This window comes from Chelonia mydas, chromosome 3 (assembly GCF_015237465.2).
Source record: "Chelonia mydas isolate rCheMyd1 chromosome 3, rCheMyd1.pri.v2, whole genome shotgun sequence".
Lineage (NCBI taxonomy): Eukaryota > Metazoa > Chordata > Testudines > Cheloniidae > Chelonia > Chelonia mydas.
Genome location: NC_057851.1, coordinates 115,827,388 through 115,850,202, shown reverse-complemented (window position 1 = coordinate 115,850,202; position 22,815 = coordinate 115,827,388). Strand labels below are relative to the sequence as shown.

General features: G+C 41.6%; 1 protein-coding gene and 1 long non-coding RNA gene across 6 annotated transcripts in view; one reads left to right on the top strand and one right to left on the bottom strand.

Moving 5' to 3' along the window:
* Positions 1-22,815, bottom strand: part of SYNJ2 (synaptojanin 2) — a 96,981-nt gene that overhangs the window by 28,513 nt on the left and 45,653 nt on the right. For all 5 annotated transcript variants that reach the window (XM_037895056.2, XM_043544258.1, XM_037895057.2 and 2 more), the window contains 8 exons: positions 19,009-19,092; positions 15,907-15,968; positions 12,423-12,519; positions 9,646-9,818; positions 5,122-5,203; positions 4,728-4,877; positions 4,460-4,625; positions 3,132-3,323 (listed from right to left, as the gene is read on the bottom strand). In XM_037895056.2, the coding sequence (XP_037750984.1) occupies positions 3,132-3,323; positions 4,460-4,625; positions 4,728-4,877; positions 5,122-5,203; positions 9,646-9,818; positions 12,423-12,519; positions 15,907-15,968; positions 19,009-19,092 (1,006 nt within the window). The remainder of the gene's footprint in view (positions 1-3,131; positions 3,324-4,459; positions 4,626-4,727; positions 4,878-5,121; positions 5,204-9,645; positions 9,819-12,422; positions 12,520-15,906; positions 15,969-19,008; positions 19,093-22,815) is intronic.
* Positions 3,281-21,947, top strand: LOC119565801. Its single transcript, XR_005224762.2, has 5 exons — positions 3,281-3,477; positions 4,377-4,584; positions 4,746-4,900; positions 6,156-6,209; positions 20,629-21,947. It is a non-coding gene; the product is annotated as an uncharacterized LOC119565801 (long non-coding RNA).

The window sequence follows — 22,815 nt, the reverse complement described above, 5'->3', positions numbered from 1 at the left end:
CACTTCATTTCTGAAGGACAGAACACTATCTTTGCTGTTTTCTTTAGTAAAATCTGTAAATCAGTTACCATCACAAGCCCTGTTTTGTAAACTGGAAAGTCAGCAGCCAGTTCAAACAAGCCACAAACACAACAGTTTGACACACTACTAAGAAAAATGACCCTGCTTTGTAATAATGTAATGTAATAAAACGTTACCCTTACTGTATACAATTCCTTTTGTCTGTGGGTCTCGGAGTGCTTTATAAACACTAAAGGATTAAGTGTAACATTTTCAGAGGTGCCTAAAGGCCAGACTTTTAAGATATTTAGGTGTCAAAAGATGCAGATAGATGCCTAGTGGAATTTCTAAAGGCACCTAGGCACCTAACTCCCAATGAGATTGAAACACAAAGGGAGGAATGGAGGAACATGAATAAAAACTGATATTTAGGGACAGATTTTGTGCTTTCTGGTGAGAGATTCAGTGCAGAAGGCCACCTCAGGGTGAGGTGATTTTATGCCACCTTCACACACTCTGGATTCTGGGATGCTGTAAGGGCCAAAACACTCGTCAGCATCAGTTAGTGCAGCCCTGAGGGTTTCTCTAACTTATAGCAGCCTTCCCAGCCCCACCTATGGACTGCTATACCAAGGCTTGTGAAGGGGTGCAGTATAAGGCCAAGTGGGAGCAGAATCAGCCACTTAGAATTCCCTACCAGATGATGTATGAATGGCCAAATATGGGACCTAAACTACTTGGCAGCTCCATTCAACACTAACAAATAATAGATTCATAGTTTCATAGATACTAAGGTCAGAAGGGATCATTATGATCATCTAGTCTGACCTCCTGCACAACGCAGGCCACAGAATCTCACCCACCCACTCCTGCGAAAAACCTCTCACCTATGTCTGAGCTATTGAAGTCCTCAAATTGTGGTTTAAAGACTTCAAGGAGCAGAGAATCCTCCAGCAAGTGACCCGTGCCCCATGCTACAGAGGAAGGCGAAAAACCTCCAGGGCCTCTTCCAATCTGCCCCGGAGGAAAATTCCTTCCCGACCCCAAATATGGCGATCAGCTAAACCCTGAGCATACGGGCAAGATTCACCAGCCAGATACTACAGAAAATTCTTTCCTGGGTAACTCAGATCCCACCCCATCTAACATCCCATCACAGGCCATTAGGCCTATTTACCATGAATATTTAAAGATCAATTAATTACCAAAATCATGTTATCCCATCATACCATCTCCTCCATAAACTTATCGAGTTTAATCTTAAAGCCAGATAGATCTTTTGCCCCCACTGCTTCCCTTGGAAGGCTATTCCAAAACTTCACTCCTCTGATGGTTAAAAACCTTCGTCTAATTTCTAGTCTAAACTTCCCAATGACCAGTTTATATCCATTTGTTCTTGTGTCCACATTGGTACTGAGCTTAAATAATTCCTCTCCCTCTCCGGTATTTATCCCTCTGATATATTTATAGAGAGCAATCATATCTCCCCTCAACCTTCTTTTAGTTAGGCTAAACAAGCCAAGCTCCTTGAGTCTCCTTTCATAAGACAAGTTTTCCAGTCCTCGGATCATCCTAGTAGCCCTTCTCTGTACCTGTTCCAGTTTGAATTCATCCTTCTTAAACATGGGAGACCAGAACTGCACACACTATTCCAGGTGAGGTCTCACCAGTGCCTTGTATAACGGTACTAAAACCTCCTTATCTCTACTGGAAATACCTCTCCTGATGCATCCCAAGACCACATTAGCTTTTTTCACGGCCACATCACATTGGCAGCTCATAGTCATCCTATGATCAACCAATACTCCAAGGTCCTTCTCCTTCTCCGTTACTTCTAATTGATGCGTCCCCATCTTATAACTAAAATTCTTGTTATTAATCCCTAAATGCATAACCTTACACTTCTCACTATTAAATTTCATCCTATTACTAATACTCCAATTTACAAGGTCATCCAGATCCTCCTGTATGATATCCCGGTCCTTCTCTAAATTGGCAATACCTCCCAGCTTTGTATCATCCGCAGACTTTATTAGCACACTCCCACTTTTTGTGCCGAGGTCAGTAATAAAAAGATTAAATAAGATTGGTCCCAAAACTGATCCTTGAGGAACTCCACCGGTAACCTCCCTCCAGCAGGACAGTTCACCTTTCAGCAGGACCCGTTGTAGTCTCCCCTTTAACCAATTCCTTATCCACCTTTCAATTTTCATATTGATCCCCATCTTTTCCAATTTAACTAATAATTCCCCATGTGCACGGTATCAAACGCCTTACTGAAATCTAGGTAAATTAGATCCACTGAGTTTCCTTTGTCTAAAAAATCTGTTACTTTCTCAAAGAAGGAGATCAGGTTGGTTTGGCACAATCTACCTTTTGTAAAACCATGTTGTATTTTGTCCCATTTACTTCATGTCCTTAACTACTTTCTCCTTCAAAATTTTTTCCAAGACCTTGCATACTACAGATGTCAAACTAACAGGCCTGTAGTTACCCAGATCACTTTTTTTCCCTTTCTTAAAAATAGGAACCATGTTACAAATTCTCCAATCATACGGTACAACCCCTGAGTTTACAGATTCATTAAAAATTCTTGCTAATGGGCTTGCAATTTCGGGTGCCAATTCCTTTTATATTCTTGGATGAAGATTATCTGGGCCCCCCGATTTAGTCCCATTACGCTGTTTGAGTTTCGCTTCTACCTCAGATATGGTAATATCTACCTCCATATCCTCATTCCCATTTGTCATGCTACCATTATCCCTAAGATCCTCTTTAGCCTTATTAAAGGCTGAGGCAAAGTATTTGTTTAGATATTGGGCCATGCCTAGATTATCCTCGACCTCCACTCCATCCTCAATGTTTAGCGGTCCCACTTCTTCTTTCTTTGTTTTCTTCTTATTTATATGGCTATAGAACCTTTTACTATTGGTTTTAATTCCCTTTGCAAGGTCCAACTCTACTTGACTTTTAGCCTGTCTCACTTTATCCCTACATGTTCTGACTTCAATAAAGTAGCTTTCCTTGCTGATCCCTCCCATCTTCCACTCCCTGTATGCTTTCTGCTTTTTCTTAATCACCTCTCTGAGATGTTTATTTTAAAACAGATACACTACCACTCAAAGTCTTACCCTGAAATTCAGAAACCCCAGAGAGCTTGGGAGAATCCAGCAGCCAGTCTGTTAACTCACTGGTACCAAGGATGTTACTTCTAAATTGTTTGCCTCCATTTACATTCCAGGTCCCCATGGCAACACGAATCCTCTTGAAGCATGTGAATTCAAACTGACGCTCTGACATGGCCTTCAAAATACTGGGAGTCACTGATGGAGAGAGAAAGTAAAAACAATTTGCTGCAGTGGAATAAGTGGTACTACGTCAGTGACACGTAGACTTACTGTGAAATAATGATAGTTACCTTACTGGCATCAGTGCAATAACTAAAAAAGTAATTCCAGTGGAAATAACAATAACTGCGTAAGTGAAAATGATGCCACCAATTTCTTTCCTGGTAACTGGGTGCAGTCACTGAAATGAGTTGTACTAGTGGAGGGGAAGGGAAAACAGGACTTTCACAGTGACAAACTTGAAGAAAATATATTCAAAATATGTTACTAGAATTTTCTAATCCTTTCCCTAATAATGACTGAATAATACGGTTTGAGATTGGTCTTTCTTGAGATTTTCAGCTTGGCCCACAAAATGATGGTTGTGTCACAATTTAAGACCCAAACCCAAGACACATTAGATTTTTTTGGTGCATGCTGTTATACACTAATTCTGAAAAACCATCATGAATTTGGATCTGTATTCTGATATGGCCAGGACTCCACATAAAACCCCACCATCTTGATTATTCCTGATTGGTCCCCATTTTAGCCTTGCTTTAATCAGACTTCCTCTTTCTTTTTCTTTTTTTTTTGGTGGGTGCAAATAATTAAGAGTGTAATTTTTTGATCACCATTATTTGCAGAAGCAATTTAGGTCATTTCAGTGTTTAAGTAACTGATTTGCACATGCAGTCAGATATTTAGACACCTAAATGGCCTAAAGAATCCACAGATTGCAGGCACAAAAAGAGGGGCCAGTTTGTAAAAAAAATCTGGTCCCAAGACAATTGCCCATGGTCAAAGAGTGAGTCAGGGACAAAGCTGGAAAAAAATCCGCAGAAATTCTGACTCCTAATCCACTCTTCTAAACAGTAGACAACAACTTCCATCAGCACAGATTATCATCAGTGAATGAGTCAACCTATGCAGAAGTCTAATTGAATATTTTGGGAAATAAATATAGTGGAATTCAAGCACATGCTGTGGTGACTTGAAAGCATTGCCTCTATACATCAATGCCTTTGTGCAACTGCTGTTTATTTCTAGACTCTTCAAAAGAATGCAACTGGTCATCTAGAACATCTGGAAGCGAACACAAGACAAAGAAGATAGATTTACATCTGACTTACCCAGCAGAGCAGTGTTGTCCATAAGCATCCTTCCTTTGTCTGCATGTTCCTCGCTGAAGAAATCACCCATGAGTAGCAACTTGATGGCTTCCTGCTTCACACTGTCAAAGAAATTTGACTGAATGGTGCGTGACACAACGCGGGCTCCATCCTTGAGCTTCCCTACCTGCATTAGGCAAAAATGTTCAACATAGGTGACCTTTGCAGTGATAGTGTAGACTTCCTTTAAAGTCACTCATGAATAAGCAGCTCTGATATTCTCCTTTACCTTGGCTTTCCCCTCCAGGGCACGACTGCCTGTAAACACTCTACTTAGATTGTGACCATTGAGAGTCCACATTGACTTGTAGGACTCCACAAAGCGGTCAACTGTAGACTTTGAGTTCAACCCTAGGCTTTCTAACTGAGTGTGCAGAACCTGGAGTGAAGACAGAAAGAGAGGTGAGGACAAGCGACTTTTCATATTTTATTCCCCCCCCGCCCCCCCCCCCGCACCTCTTGTAGGAAATTTCACCCAGTCATCATTCTGTAGTTAAACTAATGCAAGTATCTTAATGATGGAAAGACAGAGCTAGGAGACCTCTCTCTTGCCCTTTCTGGTAAAGCACAAAATACAAGCGGAGTGTGTGTGTATGTGTATGAAAGACCATTAATGAACTCACCTCAAGTGCAATGAAGGACTGTACGCTATTTGTACGATCAAGACAGTCCAGGCAATTCATTCGCAAGGTACCTGTCTGCAGACTTCAATAACCAAAAAAAGAATAGAGAGAGATACAGCAGGTTATTAGGAGCCTCCACATCCAGTTGTTACTGATAAACTATTGTTTTCTTTTATCATCAGAAACATTTAAGTTAGAAAGTCAATAAAAATGGCATTTGATCCACAGGTAGATAAGACCAGATTTTCAAACACTCAGCCTGGATTTTTCCACCCACATTTTGTAGGTGCAAAACACTTGCCTGCTCAATTTATTTCAAGTACCCAACTGTGCCCGCAAAACCACACCAGCAATTATGTGTGTGATGCTTGCAGACCAGGTGCTAGCTCATTCCAAGGCCCTAGGCCTCACTGAAAACTAGTCTGGCTGACCTGTGTGTTCGTATTGCCAAAAAAGGTATTAGATTTATAAAAATGTGTTCAGACTTTAATCTCACTTAAGACATCGTATCCCATGTTACACGGTAATATTTAAGTGTTTGGTCTGTAACTTTAAGAGTATTTGCTTTAAAACCTTAAACCCCCACAGTCAGGAGTGAAGAACTACTAAGTGTGAAATGCTTGTTTATCACAAAGAGGTGTCATCTCCTCTCCAGAGAAGCCATGTCGAACATCAGGGGACAAAAGACTTTGTTGATTGCTCCTCCTACACCCATGAAGAGGAGATGTGCACTAATTTATCCCATCAGCTTAAGCTCTGGCGGAAGGGAATAAAAATCCCTGTCAAGAAGAAATTCTTATCTTATGCTGCTTGGACATCAGGGAGAGGGCAAGACTTCTAAGCATAAGAAAGGGATCACTGGCTGTTTAGCTTGGATTAGTCCTAAAGGACATATAGAGCTTGCTTATTATAGAAGCTTCTATTATCTTTGGAACCTAAGACTAACTCATTTGTGTGTGTGTTTACCTGCTTTAACCTTGTAAATGACACTCTCATTTCTTTTTCCTGGTTAATAATTCTTTAATTTATTATAGGATTAGCTACAAGTGCTGTCTTTCCTGAGAGATCCGAAGTGAAATTGACCTGGGGTAAGTGACTGGTCCTTTGGGACTGGGAGTAAACTGAATATTATTGTGGTTTTTGGTGTAAGGGACTATCTGTCACAAAGGCAAGCTTGCCTATGTGTCAAGCTCAACTGAAACACCCAAGGGGACTGTCTGTGACTCCATGTTAAAGCCGTTATAGTGCTTGAGGAGTTCTCACTTGATACTTGGTTGGTGAAATCTAATTATAGAACACACAACCAGTTTGGGGTTTGTGCCCTGGTTTGTAACAGTCTGCCCTGAGGTTGGTATTCATGTTTGTGAGCTACTCTAGACAGCTTGACAACATGCACAAGTAATTTTCCAGGGTCAAGAAACTGGAGAACTAGTTAAGGCCTGGTGGTAAATTTGGCAGGGGAAAGCAATCTCAGAACTGTTAGCAATTATCTTTGAAACTCCTGGAGGAGGGATGAGGTCCCAGAGGACTGGAAGAAGGGCAAACATAGTACCTATTTTTAAAAAGGGGAACAAAGAGGACCCGGGAATTATAGACCAGTCAGCCTAACTTTGATTCCTGGAAAGATATTGGAATAAATTATTAAACACTCAATTTGTAAGCACCTGGAAGATAACAAGGTTATAAGGAATAGCAATCATGGATTTGTCAAGAACAAATCATGCCAGACCAAGCTAATTTCCTTCTTTGCCAGGGTTACAGGCTTAATGGTTAGGGAGGAAGCAGTAGATGTGATATATGTTGATTTTAGTAAGGCTTTTGACTCAGTCCCACACAACATTCTCATAAGCAAACTAGAGAAACACAGTCTAGCTGAAATTACCATAAGGTGGGTGCACAATTGGTTGAAAGACCATACTCAAAGAACAGTTGTCAATGGTTCGCTGTAAAACTGAGAGGGCATATCTAGTCAGTTCCCGCCGGGGGTCAGTCTTGGGTCTGGTACTAGTCAATGTTTTCAAAATGACTTGAATAATGGACCGAGAGTGTATGCTTATAAAATCTGAGGATGCTTGTTTATCACATCAAGCTGGGTGGGGTTGCAGGCACTCTGGAGGGCAGGACTGGAATTCAAAAAGACCTGGACAAATTAGAGAACTGGTCTGAATTCAGCAAGATTAAATTCAATAAAGACAAATTCAAAGTAGTTCACTTAGGAAGGAAAAAATCAAATACACAACTTACAAAATGGGGAATAACTGGCTACATGGCAATACTACTGAAAAGGATCTGGGGGTTATAGGGGATCACAAATTGAATGAGAGTCAGCAATGTGATGCAGTTGTGAAAAAGGCAAATGTCATTCTGGGGTGTATAAACAGGAGTGTTGTAGGGAGGAAACTGTCTCGCTCTACTCAGCACTGGTGAGGGCTCAGCTGGAGTATTGTGTCCAGTTCTATTTTAGGAAAGATGTGCACAAACTGGAGAGAGTCCAGAGAAGAGCAACAAAAATGATAAAATGTTTGGAAACCTGACCTACGAGGAAAAAGGTAAAAAAAAATGGACATGTTTAGTTTTGAGCAAAGAAGACAGAGGGGACCTGATAATAGTCATCAAATATGTTAAGGGCTGTTATAAAGAGGCCACTGATCGATTGTTCTCCATGTCCACTGAATGTAGGACAAGAAGTAATGGGCTAAATCTGCAGCAAGGGAGATTTAGGTTAGGTATTAGGAAAACTTTCTAACTATAAGGATTGTTAAGCTCTGCAAAAGGCCTCTAAGGGAGGTTTTGGTATCCCCACCTCTGGGGGTTTTTAAGAACAGGTTGGACAAACACTTGTTTAGGATGGTCTAGGTTTAGTCTTGAAATTAGATCATAGAATCATAGAATATCAGGGTTGGAAGGGACCTCAGGAGGTCATCTAGTCCAACCCCCTGCTCAAAGCAGGACCAATCCCCTACTAAATCATGAAGATGAAGGTTTCTAACCATCAGAGGAGTGAAGTTCTGGAACAGCCTTCCAAGGGGAGCAGTGGAGGCAAGAGACATATCAGGCTTCAAGACTAAGCTTGATAAGTTTATGGAGGGGATGGTATGATGGGATAGCCTAATTTTGGCAATTAATTGATCTTTGACTATTAGCGGTAAATATGCCCAATGGTCTGTGATGGGACACTAGATAGGGTGGGATCTGAGGTACTACAGAGAATTCTTTCCTGGGTGTCTGGCTGGTGAGTCTTGCCCACATGCTCAGGGTTTAGCTGATCGCCATATTTGGGGTCGGGAAGGAATTTTCCTCCAGGGCAGATTGGTAGAGGCCCTGGGGGTTTTCCGCCTTCCTCTGCAGCGTGGGTTCACGGGTCACTTGCTGGAGGATTCTCTGCACCTTGAAGTTTTTAAAACACGAGTTGAGGACTTCAATAGCTCAGACATAGGTCAGGGGTTTGTTACAGGAGTGGGTGGGTGAGATTCTGTGGCCTGCGTTGTGCAGGAAGTCAGACTAGACGATCATAATGGTCCCTTCTGACCTTAAAGTCTATGAGGTTTACTTGGTCCTGCCCCAGCCGTTGGGGTTTCTACGATTCTATATGATGGACTCATTGGTCCATGTAATCCATTATCGTACACCAGTGTCCAGTATCTGATGCTTGAAAGGAATGTAAATAACAAAACAAACAAACAAAACTATACACCACCCAGAGACAGGTACAGTGCTGTAACTGCGGGAGGGAGGGAAGATTCCTTCCTGAACCCAGTAAATCAGCTTCCACCCCGAAGCATGACATTTGATTATACTTGTTATCTTGCATAACTATAAATGTTGTTAGTGGTCATGAAAAAGCATCCCAATACAGAAGCTAAACAAGCAATGAAATATCTGCTCTTTTCAATGTACTATCAAAATAGTTTCTTTCTCCATCCTCCTAAAATTATAGTGGTTATTTACAGGAAGGCTAAGGGTTATTTATCAGCTCACTCCCAGATCCTCTTGTACACAACAGGCACTTCCATTAACAAAATCTATCAGCACAGCCAACAAATCAATATTTTCAGCATCACTTGCTACAAATACTTATAGTTGGACCTATAGTGGAAAGATGGACCCTTTCTACCACAGTAGCTCAACAAGTTTTATAAAAGCTAAACTAAGTCTGTGAACAGGACATTTATACTCTATGAGGAAAAACAAACCTGAGATGGATCTGGTATTGTGTCACATAATTAAAATGATTCCGAGAGAGAGAGCCTCACAAAGTTAATTGAATTTGTGAATCAGAACTACAAGTAGTAAAATAAAATGGATGGGGTCTAAATTTTCAAATGGCCTCTGTTTTCTGGACAAGAAAAATATTTGCACAAGCCCATGTGTACAAACAGAGGCTACTTGAAACTTTGAACCAACATGTTTTTAAAACATAAATAGCACAGAAAGCTACAGCAGTCTCCAAACAAAGTGATGAATTTGGTTCAGTAGATGGCATGATTTGTGTATGGAAAGTGATAAAGGGGCAGGGACACTCACCGGGCAGGTACATTCTTGCCCTTTGTGAAGATGCCAAATTCATCCCAGTGCAACTTTAGCTGAGGCCTCAACAAATTCTCCAGCTTCTCTATTTTCCCACCTTTTGCAAGCTGATGGTAGTCAAAATTAATCATGGGTGTGTCTGCAGCATGGGAAGAGGCCCACAGCAATTTCTGTTTGAAAAGGGAAGAAGGAAAGCAAATTCTACTTACTTCTACAGCCCAGATATCAATACCTGCATGCCTTATACTGTTGATAAACTTTAATCATGGCTTTAATGTAGAGAAGTCTAGAGGGAAGTACATTATTTTGTTGTATGCTTTTCTAATGCAAGTTCCTTGTTTTTTACTTTCCAAGAGTAAATTGGACTGTTAGGGCCAAATTTTCCTATGTGGGAACCTAAGTTGTAGCTGTAAAATATAAGTGTAAGCTGGTTATGAGTGTGTAACACAAGCAACTGTGCACATAAGTACCTATATGGCCTCAACAATCTAGCTTTTAGAGCAAAAAAAATTTAAGACGTTACAAACCAAAAGCATACAATGAAATAATGTTAGTGATGAAGATAAAGCATGATACTTTCCTCATTCCTCATATGGCTGCACATGGTGTATGTACGATCATCTTATATTTTATTAACATACATCATGCACTTTTCAGAATTCTATCGCAAACCCATTAAGTAGTGAGAATAGCTTTAACTCTGAATATTTATGGCCTTTTCCCCAGCATGGACACTCTTATTCCAGTTTACGAGTGCCTTTTTTCCATGTTGCTTATGTTGCTTGAGAAGGGATTTAAATAAACTGAAAAACAAAAACAAAAAAAACGCTCTGATACCAAACTAACAATGTCTCCACGGGGCTATAACTATATCAGTATAACCAGTAAAACTTCCCTGCTTAGACAAAGACAAAGGTATTGTATGTAGTTTAGTGAAGAGGTGTATTTCATTGTATTGTTATCAGAGTCAAACACACTAATAAATTTGTTAGTCTCTAAGGTGCCACAAGTACTCCTTTTCTTTTTACGGATACAGACTAACAAGGCTGCTACTCAAACACACATCTGTTTCTCTGGTAACTGTCCACATTTCAGTTTGTACATTTACATTTGACTGCACTGGTAGTATTCTTGTGAATGATATCTCACTACTACCTCAGTGCAAATCATTGTCAAAAGTATTGCACCCCATACACTGTGGCTTTGTTTTTAGTACAAACATAATTGCAGTCTGTTACAGTGGTTAAGAAATGCTTGCAAAATCACTGGGAACAATACTGAATTTCATCTTCCGCTACCAAGTAATGGTGGAAATTCAGAGGCATGGTACTGAATTAAAAAACAAACAAACAGAAAAGAAAAAAAAAGATTTTTCTGCATATACTAATGATATTGGAGACCATCCTACTCAGATCAAAGGAAACTAGCTGCAACTGCAATGAACATATTTTAAAGTGATTTAAATAAAACTTTAAGACTGAGGGAAGAAATGAAAGGGAAAGGAAGGGAAGGAAGGAAGATGGGAAATTAAAGTGGATAGGGAAAGATAGAGAAGCAAGGAGATAAGCTTATGACAAAAGGGAAATGAGGGTCCCATTACTTATACTGCCTGTAATTTTTAATTTGAGTATTTTGAAATGCACCAAGTTAAACACGGATAGCACATCCCTCCTAACCATTTATTTATGAAGAAACAAATATAATGAAAATGCCCAAGGGGTCTCTGTTTTGGATAAATACAGAATTTCAGTATCCAGTGCTGTCAATGCAGATCCTTTCACCGTCACAATAATTCACTTACAATTCTGTTAGTCTGGCATACAGTTTAAAAAAAAAAATGGAAATCAACCCAACCCTTTATTTAAAACAAATGAACAAATGCATACAATCTTTATATGACAGATGCCCTAAATTCTGATTTAGTAACCAATTTCCTGTTCTATGATCATAACAAACAATGTAGATAATTGTAAAGAACTTGTCTAGAGAAAGATGGATCTCATATAAAATATGGAAGACGTTATTTTTGCACCCATAAACTGTTAATAAGATAATACTTAGTCCTGCCATGAGTGCAGGGGACTGGACTAGATGACCTCTCGAGGTCCCTTCCAGTTCTAGGATTCTATAAATGGTGAGGATAATATCTTCAAGAATGTGGATATTGCATATGCACTACCTAAAATAATCAAAGTAAGAATTCACCAGGGATGTCAGTTTTAGATTCCTGTAGTTCTATCTTGACATTTGTGAGAAGACTGTAATTTTAGAGTAGCTATATTCAGCTCTTAATTATAGATCTCAAAGTACTTTATAAAGGGGAGTAAATAATCATTATTTCCAATTTACAGATAGGGAAACTGAGAGCACATATGAGCTAACTCTGGGACTTAGGTGGCTAAGTACTTCTGAAAACCCTACTAGTTGCCTTGCTGCAATTTTAAGTGCCTAACTACCATTAAAAATCAGGCCCTAAGTGACTACATCACTTTTGAAATGTGATTTAGGTGCTTTTGAATATTTACCCTAATTCTCTTGAGAGGTTAGTAAAGAAAAAGTGAATACAATTTGAGGAAGTAAAGAAAAAGACAGCCTGATCATCCATTCAGGAAATATTACACACAAAGAGAAAGATGCAATATAGGCAGTTCAGTTTCCTGGACTAACTTCTTCAGATCAGATGCCCTAAGGCTGATCTCAAGTGATTTTCCCTCTTGAAGAAGCAGGACTCTGACTCTCAGCAATTTAACAAAAGTTGTTGTTGTTGTTTTTACCTTGAAAGCTCTGTTGAGCACCTCCTCTCCTCCTCTGCTTCCCAACAGGTTAACAATCACTTGTTTTCCATATTGCTCTTTCAGAAGCATCATATGCCTGCAACAGTAGCAGCAGCAGTACAGTCTGGTTTAATAAATATCACGTACCAGCCACCCTTTCCAAAACACTTGCAGAAGAGGTCGCTGGCTGCTTGAAGGTTTCAACAGCAGTAGCTCCACAAATATATCTTAGCTTCCTTTTAGTCAGCTTTTACAGTAAAGAACTGCTTTATAGGGCCCTCATTTTCTGTCATCATAGTAACTGTGGAATTAATAACTGGAATGATACTTTACTTTTATTGAGTGTAAAGACTGGAGAGGTAGGACAAGGATACAGAGCTCAGATGATCAATAACATTGTTAGTTTTCATACAGTCCTATGTATGCGGCCTTTTTATGGCCCTGTAACTGCAAGGACTGAGCAAAGCCAAAGGGAGTTGAGAGGACTAAGCACCTTCAGGAATCGCTCAGCATCTTGCAGGACTGAACCCTTAGGCCTTGTCTACACTACAGGGGAAATTCGATCTAAGCTATGCAATTTGCGTTATGTGAATAGCATAACTCAAATCGACGTAGCTTAGATCTACTTACCGCAGGGCCCACACTATGCGATGTTGACGTGAGATGCTCTCCCGTCAACTCCCGCTACTTTTCTCGATTAAGAGTCAACGGGAGAGCGATCTGCGGTTGATTTAGCGGGTCTACACCCGCTAAATCGACCGTCGATTGCCACTTGTTAATCTCCCAGTAAGTGTAGACAAGCGCTTAGAGAGTCAGCTATGGTCTGGGATTCCAGACCCAAGGTCAGCAAATGAGTCATTGCCAGATAAATGTCATCAGCCACACCGATCAATTATTTCTGAGCTGCTACATAATTCAGGTTTGTAAAACTATTCACATTCCACTTGTATGTTTTTAGCAGGCAGGTTGGTGGTTAAGAGTCAGATTTTAGGTAGATACATGGGCATAAATTCTCCCCTCAACACATGTGTGTATATTATTTGGGTGTATGTGTGTGTTTATTATAGGAGTTAAGCAAGCTCATCAAGAGCCTTGAAGGATCCAAATGTAAGAAATCCCGCAGCAGTTAAAGCTGCTAAAGCACTAAAGCAAAGGCCAGGTATTAAACGTACGCTAACACAGCACTAATGAAAAGCTTGCTTGTGCTGCCAGCGCTTGCGTGGCCTGGTGATAGTGTTGTTAAAAGGTTACTGTCTCTCTAACTGGCAAGTACATGTCATAGGCTGCATTGATGAGTCCCATTAACAAGAAATAATGTGCTCTGTAAAAGACAAAAAAAATTGGCAGGCTTTCCTGAAAGAAAAACAGCCAAAGATGCTGGTGCTATCTTACAACCCCGACCCTGCACTTGGATCTGTGCAGGCAGAACCTTGCTCCACACAGCCAGCCAGCCAGCCCCTTTGAATTCAGTGGGTCTCAGCAAAGCTCCAACTGAAGCATTGGAGCCTATTTATGGACTAAGAATGTGACTTTTCATTTTTTCCCCTTCAAATTTGTGATAAAGGGCATCAAAGTGCCCCTACTGTGAACCTAATAGTTACACCAAAGTGCCCTCAAGTCCACTTAAAAAAAAGGAAGTAGGATGTTTTAAAAACAAACATATAAAAAGGCGAATCCAAAACCTTTCATGTGAGCCCTGCATTGGGATTTATCAGAAACAGATGCTAAAACAGGACATTTGCATTCACTGCTCCCAGTGTCTTTTCAAGATGTCAAGGTGTGAGCTGTGAAAAATTAACAGACTGTGGCCATGCCAAAACACATGAAAAGGCTGCAGTGACTTTACAGGCTTCAGTGAATTTTTCTGTATGAATGTTCAATTGCCCCTTACCAGAAACGCTCTTAACACAATCCTTTAAAAATTTAGTTTGGGCTTGACTGTCTCATGCAATTCTGATCTGGCAACTGGGCTGTGATGTACACAAGAAAGAGAGGGGCTAGATCCAAGCCATTCTCCCACTTCACTCTACCATGAGGAAGCCACTCAGGGGTATGTCTACACTGTAGCCGGGAGAGAGCCTCCCAGCCCAGGCAGACAGACTTGCGCTAGCTCAGCTTGAGCTAGTGAGCTAAAAACCACAGTGGGGACAGTGCAGCTCAGGCTCTCAAGCCCTTGGGTTGTTAGCCTCAGTTTCTGCTGAAGCCACAACATCCACACTGCTATTTTTAGCATACTGCTTGAGCCCCACTAGCATGAGTCTGTCTACCTGGGTTGGGACGCGCACGCCATGCTGCAGTGTTCACATATTCTCTGTGGTTGCTCTGGGGTAGGGAGAACAGGGTTTGGGGTTAGATGGGGCAGTGGGGTCATAATCTGCAGCACAGTTTCCCCTCAACCTTTTGTGGATTATGCATCCTCATCATTACCTCATGTGGGTTCCCTCTCTGCTTAGTGAAACCCTCCAACGTGAAGGCAGTTCAGGGAAAGTGGCAGGCAGAGACTTCCCAGAGTAGACTACCACAGGAACCAGAAAACAGTAAGATCCTGGGGCAGGGACCCCACATCACTTCTTAGTAGCGAGTCTAGAATAATAGGACCCTAATCCCTGACCGGAGTCCTGAGGTGCTACAAAGTGATCGATAATAATCATCTCCACTAAAAGCTGCAATAAGTGAAATCAAGAAAATACTGCGGCCTATTAAAATAGACATGTACCTTGAATATAAATTTTGATTTGTCACTTCAAATCACATGACGAAGGCAGACTAGGGTGTGGGAATTCATCAGAGGTCAAATCCTTTCTCAGATAAAGCTCCCACTCAAGGCAATATGAATTTGCTCCCAAAGGACTGCAGGCTAAAGGGTTTTCCCCACTTGATGATCATGCACTCAGAAGACCAACATTAATGTATGGATTTTGGATAGCTTCCAGCAGAGTTGCAGAGTTTTATGGGGTTAGATCCATTCCTCTGGGTCGGAGCAAAAGAATGTTACCAGGAGAGCATCTCACAGGGGGGCGGAGAATGGGCTGCTGCTGTTACTCTGCAGCAACAAGCTCCAGTCATAGAAAAACAGGGAGAAAAATAAACTCAGAATGCAAAGGGGTTTGCATTTAGCTTCTATTTGGTTGGGACAAAAGGGGAAGAAGAAAGGGCACGGAGAGGCTATTTCCAAATGTAAATTTATCGTTTTTGACTCGCAAATGGTTACATGGCACTTTTTTGCACAGTATTCAGAATTTCTTAAATTCTTCAGAAATAGGCTGAGATCATTTTGATTCAATTTCCACCAAAACTAGAAAGGACAAAGCACTAAAACCATACCGTAGGGAATAATTGTGCAAAAGCAAGGGCGATGGACTAGATGATCTAATAAGTGCTTTCCTTCTCTAACAGCTCTGGGTTCGCTGGGACGGAGTACCGCTGTGGAATCATGGTTACATGCTTAGCTGATGTGTTACTGACAGAGTCTAATGAAGCCTACCTGTCAAAAGCAGGAGCATTTGCTTCTAAGCCTCTGTTAAGTCTCAGATGATGGGAACCAACCTAAAAAAAACAAAACAGAAGAAATATTATGAAGTAATTCTCTAAGCTGCTGAAATCTTGAATCACTAGATGTCTATTTCCCTCAAAGAAAACGTCTGTTTATGAGCACCCAGACACCCCAAACAGATTACATACACCCATACGCATAATGCACTTAGTACAAAAAGCTTAGCTACAGCTTTTATTAGAAAACAACATTTAAAATTACAATGAAAAATAATGAATAATTAACATTTGTTAATGGAACACCTACGCCCTTATTTATGGCCAAACAAATTCTCTAGCCTGGCCAATACTCTAGCAAAAATCTCACTGCACCACAGGAGCGTGCTCTGTGCTAAATCTTCCTTACCCCTGTAAGTAATCAGGAGGCAGTGCATATCCACCAATTCTATGGCGAGACTGTGGACTGACTAGTACGATCTTTTGTTTTTTAGATTAATTGGATAATATTTGCACGGTGCTTTCTAAATATAAAGGATTATGGGCTACATCCTGTATCACTTATGTCAGTGGGAGTTTTAACACTGACGTTAATGGCAGTAGGTTTAAATAATTTATAAGTACTAGTATTTCTATTCAGTGCAGCTGAATATATATATATATATATATATTGTATTTTTTCCCAATGAATATCTGAATCCTCTAAAAGACCCAATCAGAATTTTCAAAAATCTTGTTTGGTTAACTGTTTGTCAGCATTTAATCTGTATTTCTTTCTACATAACGGCAACCCTTCCTCACTTTGGTGCCAGCACACGTACACAAGGAGTGAATGAATGCTCCGATGAGTAAGTGCTCACATATGCAAGTAAAGGTTGCACAATCCAGCCCTGAATGAGCACAAATGTGTGCCATTTCCTTCTTAGAGAGAGAAAAAATTCTGTACTATTAGAAAAGGCCATAAGCACTAAATTCAGGGATAATCTCCAAGTTTTAGAATATACAGAGCAATATAGAACTGTCATAATTCATATCCAAGGCAAACCTGAGGCATTTAAATCAGTCCAGACATTATTATAGAATATTAAAAAGATAACTTATTCTTATTACATATTATGTACATACTTAAATTGTTTTTTTCCCTCTATTCTGACAATGTGAAAATACCAGGCTGCCTCTTGCTTGAGCTTTTCAATGACATCTCATTGAAAGTGTGGCCAGTATAAATGGATGGGTGGAAATGGGTTTAAAAACAAAATAGTTGCTTGAGGAAGCGGCCCATGTGGAAAATGTGTTCTAGGATTGGACTTGTAGAGTTAAATTCTATGGTCAAGCTCAGTGCGGCCGGTGTGCGTTTGGCATGACGACTGCAGGTAGGTTCTGGCCCAAAACGTCAATATCATTTGTAGGGAGGTGTTTTGTGTGTTTGTTTTTATTCTTCATTGTATTTAGATGACATTCATCTCTTTTACAATACTGACGCACAATGCTGGATCACACAGCTACTCTAAACAAAAGAATTTTGGAAATGAGATTTTGAAAATTATGGGGAGGTATGTATAGCCGGGGTGGGTAAACTTTTTGGGCCCAAGGGCCACGTCTGGGTATGGAAATTGTTTGTCAGGCCATGAATGCTCACAAAGTTGGGGGCTGGGGTGCGGGCTCTGGGGTGGGGCCAGAAATGAAGAGTTCAGGGTTCGGGAGGGGGCTCTGGGCTGGGGCAGGGGTACGGGTGGGAGGGTGAGGGCTCCAGCTGGCGGTGCAGACCTGGGGTGCAGGAGGGTGGGACTGAGGGGTTCGGAGGGCAGGAAGGTGATCAGGGCTGGGGCTGGGGCAGGGGCTGGGGTGCTGGAAGGGGTCATGGGTGCAGGCTGTGGGCAGTGCTTACCTCAAGCAGCTCCCAGAAGCAGCAGTATGTCTCCTCTCCAGTTCCTACGTGGAGGCGTGGCCAGGCAGCTCTGCATGCTGCCCCGTCCGCAGGTGCCGGCCCTACAGCTCCCATTGGCCGAGGTTGCTGGCCAACGGGAGCGTCAGGGGCGGTGCTTGGGGCAGGGGCAGTGTGTGGAGCCCGCTTACTGTTCCTACACGTAGGAGACAGAGGCGGGACATGCTGCTGCTTCCAGGAGCCGTGCGGAGCCATGGCATGCGTGGAGTGGGGCAAGCCCTGGGCCCCGCTCCCCGGCAGGAGCTCGAGCGCCGGATTAAAATGTCTGAGGGGCTGAATGCGGCCCCGGGCCATAGTTTGCCCACCCCTGGTGTATAGCATCTAACTGTGCACAACTGTTAAGCTGCTGGGCTGCTGAGACCACTGCCTGTCATGCTGATCGGTATGGTCTCATTGTTTCCTTGCACTCCCCCATTGGTCTTTCTGTAACCATTTCTTGTCTTAGTCTGCAAGCTCTTTGGGGCAGGGACTGTCATTCTCTTCTGTGTGCAGCACCTAGCACAGCGGGGTGCTGATTCAGGACTGGGGTTCCGAGGTGCTACGATAATACAAATAATCATAAAAAAACACATTTTAACTTTCAAATTGTTATGTAAGTTATTGGAGTTGATGCAGGAAACACTTGGTAAAATTCTCTGGCCTGTAGCATGCAGGAAGCTAGACTAGATGATCATCGTGGTCTCTTCCGGCCTTAGCTCATGGTCCCTTCCGGCCTATGCATCTATGAAATCTATTGAATACACCCATATACCAATTATATTTATTTTAAAATCATAGAGCTCCTGCACTGGAGCCCTCACCTATACTATGGGGGACTAAGACACCATGCCAAACTGGCATTTCAGATGGAAAGGTTATTCTGGATGAAGTAAAAAAAACATTATTAAGAAACATCTGTGTAAATAAATTATTAACTCTTCTCTGGAGTTATCTGAGCACTTAAAATATTCATCTTCAAAAACTAATCACTGGATAGATATTTGCCTATTCCTTTTAAAAACAGCTTAACTTTCCCACAAATAGAAACAGAGTCGAAAGAGTTCAGTACTTCACAGAGCAAGTCTCCTAGTGAATGAAGACCATTAATAAACAAATCCTATGCAACTTTTAGTAGCGCTAGTGACAGGCCATTTGATTTTTCATTATATTTACCTGAAGCCCTGGTTGCTCCCAAAACAGTGGGACGGAGCCTCTGATCTGAACAAAGGAAGAGATGTCATCGTCCAAATAAATTGTCTGCAGCAACAACATAAAGGAAAAGAGATTCTTCAGTGAAAAGTACTGTTCTCACTCCTCAATCAGACAATACAAGTTAAGATACAAATACTGAAGAAAAGGCGAATGGTGGATCTCAGTTTATCTTTATCTCGATCTCTGTCAGTATTCCTGACCTCACAGAAACGGAAACAAAATCATGGCTTGTTTGCTTTCATGCCAACTCACTAGGTTTAATTTGCTACTCACTGGTAATAAAAGAGAATTTAAGGCACAGATGCTTGTACGACAGAGATTTCCCTCACACTGAAGATGAACTAGCTACGCTGGTGGACAGACTGAGACAGGCCACTTTCTCTTTCATAGAATTTTAACTATGGAGATGTCATCACTCCATGTGACCAGTGATGGTTAAATGCCAGGTGTGGGATGAGCTTATCTGCTGCTCTATTAAACTATTTTCTTTGACCACACATTTTTTCTGGTCAGTGTGGCCAATAAAATGTGTGTGAAACCTTCAGCTTTTCCGCTCCTATTTTGAGATGGGCGGGGAATAAGATTATGTGCACTATTTCTTATCTAGGATGTTTATAGTAAAATCTTTCCAGTCCTCTTTTCTCCCCAGCCAGCACTCTCTCTCACCCTTTGTATTTATCTCTGTGAACAATGCTAGTAAACTAATCTTGCAGCAAAGCTGACAATTAGAAGCACAAAGGATGTACCCCATCCTCCCCTCTAACCCTACCTCCAAAAGTATTATATTTTCAATGAGCCTAGTGTAAACGGATGTATGTTCAGACATAGTATTACCACAGAGCAAGAGTGTAAAGCCAACTTCACTGCCCTGGCCTATACTTAGCAATGGAATCCTGGCCCTTTTGCATTTGTGACATATAATACAAGTCTCAGTTTTCTTGTACATCACAATGAGCCTTCCAAAGCCCAGCAGATGAATGGTATCAGTCAGCTCATCCAGGTGCCTTTTTTTTGGTCACACTCTATCATTTAGCTTATCAGCTAGCAGCTTGGCAGTAGTTCCAAAATGGGATGAACAGCAGGTGCCAAGAAAGAAGCTGCATAAGAAAGAGGTTTAGGCAACGGGAAACCAGTTACCACATGACTATAATGAGGTTCTATTCCTGGCTCTGCCCCTGGCCTGCTGGATGACCACGGGAAAATCACTGAAGCCCTGTGCCTCAGCTTTCCCATCTGTAAAATTACCTCTTTTGTAAAGTGCTTTGAGATGTACAGGTGAAAATATTATTTTTACATATATCACTGACAAACACTCGCAACACTTTTGGGAGGTAGGTACGTGTCTATTATTATCCCCATTTTGCTGAGAGAGAGGTTAAGTGACTTCATCAAGGACACAAAAAGAGATAGTATCAGAACCAAGCTTAGCCTGATGGAGTTCAGATCATGATGTAACACACACTTGTTCAAAACGGCTTTTCAATCAATGCTCTTAATTGTGTGCAATGCTTGGTTACCATGGTGACACGTGCTCTATAAAAACCTAAGATTGATGCTGTTCTCCTTCTGTTTCTGCCCTAGGAACTACTCGGTGTCATGTGACGGGACTGCAACATGAGAAGTAAGTAACCCCATCCTCGCCTCTTTCTTTTCCTCACTGAGCAGGCCAGTCATAAAAATCAAATGACTCAATGACCTCTAATCCTCGAATCATCTGTGAAAATAAAGTCAGACAGAGCAGACCTGATTCTCAGCTGGTGTAAACTAGGGTAGCTCCATTGACACTGGCGGAGCTACGCTGACTCACACCAGCTCAGAATCTGGCCTACAATCTGTAAGAAATTCTGGAGTCGGATCTTGACTCATATATGATTTTAAGAACAGTCACCTGCTGACAAATGGGATGAGTCAGTTAACAGCATAACTTGAAATGAAATGTTAAAGCTACATTATGTCATACACAGACAAAGCTCTTATAGAAGGAGATCATATACATCCAGTATCACATATATAGTACAATTCTGTGGATAGTGGTGGATAATCAGCTGTGCATGAGTTCCTGGTGCAATGCTGGGAAAAAGGGCTAGTGTGATCCTTGGATGCATCAACAGGAGAATCTCGAATAGGAGTAGAGAGGTCATTTTACCTCCATATTTGGCACTGGTGCATCCAGTGCTGGAATACTGTGTTCAGTTCTGGTGACCACAATTCAAGAAGGATTTTGATAAATTGGAGAGGGTGCAAAGAAGAGCCACAAGAATGATTAAAGGATTAGATAGCATGCCTTAGAATGACAGACTAAATAAGCTCAATCTATTTAGCTTAGCAAAGGGAAAGTTAAAGGGTGACTTGATTACAATGTATACATATCTACGTGGGGAAAAAATATTTGAAAATGGGCTCTTCAGAGAAAGATATATCACAATCCAGTGGCTGGAAGCTGAAGATGGACAAATTCAGACTGGCAATAAGGCACAATTTTTAAATAGTGAGAGAAATTAACCACTGGAACAACTGATCAAGGGTTGTGGAGGTTTCTCTAGCACTAGCAGTTTTTAAATCAAGATTGGACGTTATTCTAGAAGATCTGCTCTAAGAATTATTTTGGGGAAGATTTATGGCCTGCGGTATACAGGAGGTCAGACTAGATCATCACAAGGGGCTTTCTAGCTTTGGAATCTATGAACATATGAACAGTCAGACTAATCTACTCTTAGGAGGCTAGTATTCGTCCAACTGGATTAGGATCAGGATCATGCCATGCCATTCAAAAGGGCACTTCCTCCTAGATTACTGCACCTACGTTAACTCCTCCTAGACCAGTGGTTCTCAAACTTTTTTTTTCACGGACCACTTGAAAATTGCTGAGGGTCTCAGGGACCACTTAATGATTTTTCCAAATGTTGTTTGTACCATTAGCTAACTATTGTAAAGCGCTTTGGATAAAAGGGCTACATAAAAAAAACTTAATAATAATTAACTTTTTGTTCTATAAATAAAAGCACACAACTCATATTTTAATATCAGTAGTCTTACTTTTCTAATGTGACGGATGTGCCCTCTCTCCCCTGATGCAGCAGCCCCCAAGCTGGGGCTAGGAAGGGTAGGGGAGTCTCTAACCTGCCACAGAGCTGAGGCTGGGAAGGGGGGGGTGTCTCTCCCCAGTAGCTGCGGAAAGTCACATCTTTCTCTGGCTGCTGCAGACCTGCACATCCCAACTTCCCCCCACCCCTCTTCTCACCCCACTGCCCCCTCCCACCTACACCTTATTCCTCCCAAGGCCACCACCTCATCTTACATTTGCATCTTCTCCAGGGTCCACGCATCTAATTAGTGGAGCCACGCCTGCACGGCTACACTAATTAGGTGGGTGGCCCTTCATTCTCTCATGTGCGGCTGCCCAGGCATGCACCTTAGAGGGAACTATCCGCAGACCACCTGAATGGAGCTCGCGGACCACAGTTTGAGAACCACTGTCCTAGACAACTGGGAGTTCACAGTCATGCCAGGTCATTGAAAAAAGCAGTTTTCTCTAAATTTTGCAATAAAGTCTCAGAACTGCCATCTTGCCGCTCTGTAACAGGCAAAGATCAGGAGAAAAAAATGGTTTTTTAACATGATTAGACCCCACTTCGGTCCCTGCCACACAGACTAGAACAAATCACAGCCCTGATCCTGTAAACACAGGCAGAATCCTATGCCCAAGCAGAGTGCTGTTGAAGTCAGTAGGACTCTGTGAAGGAATGAGGAGCCACCTGTGTGGATTCC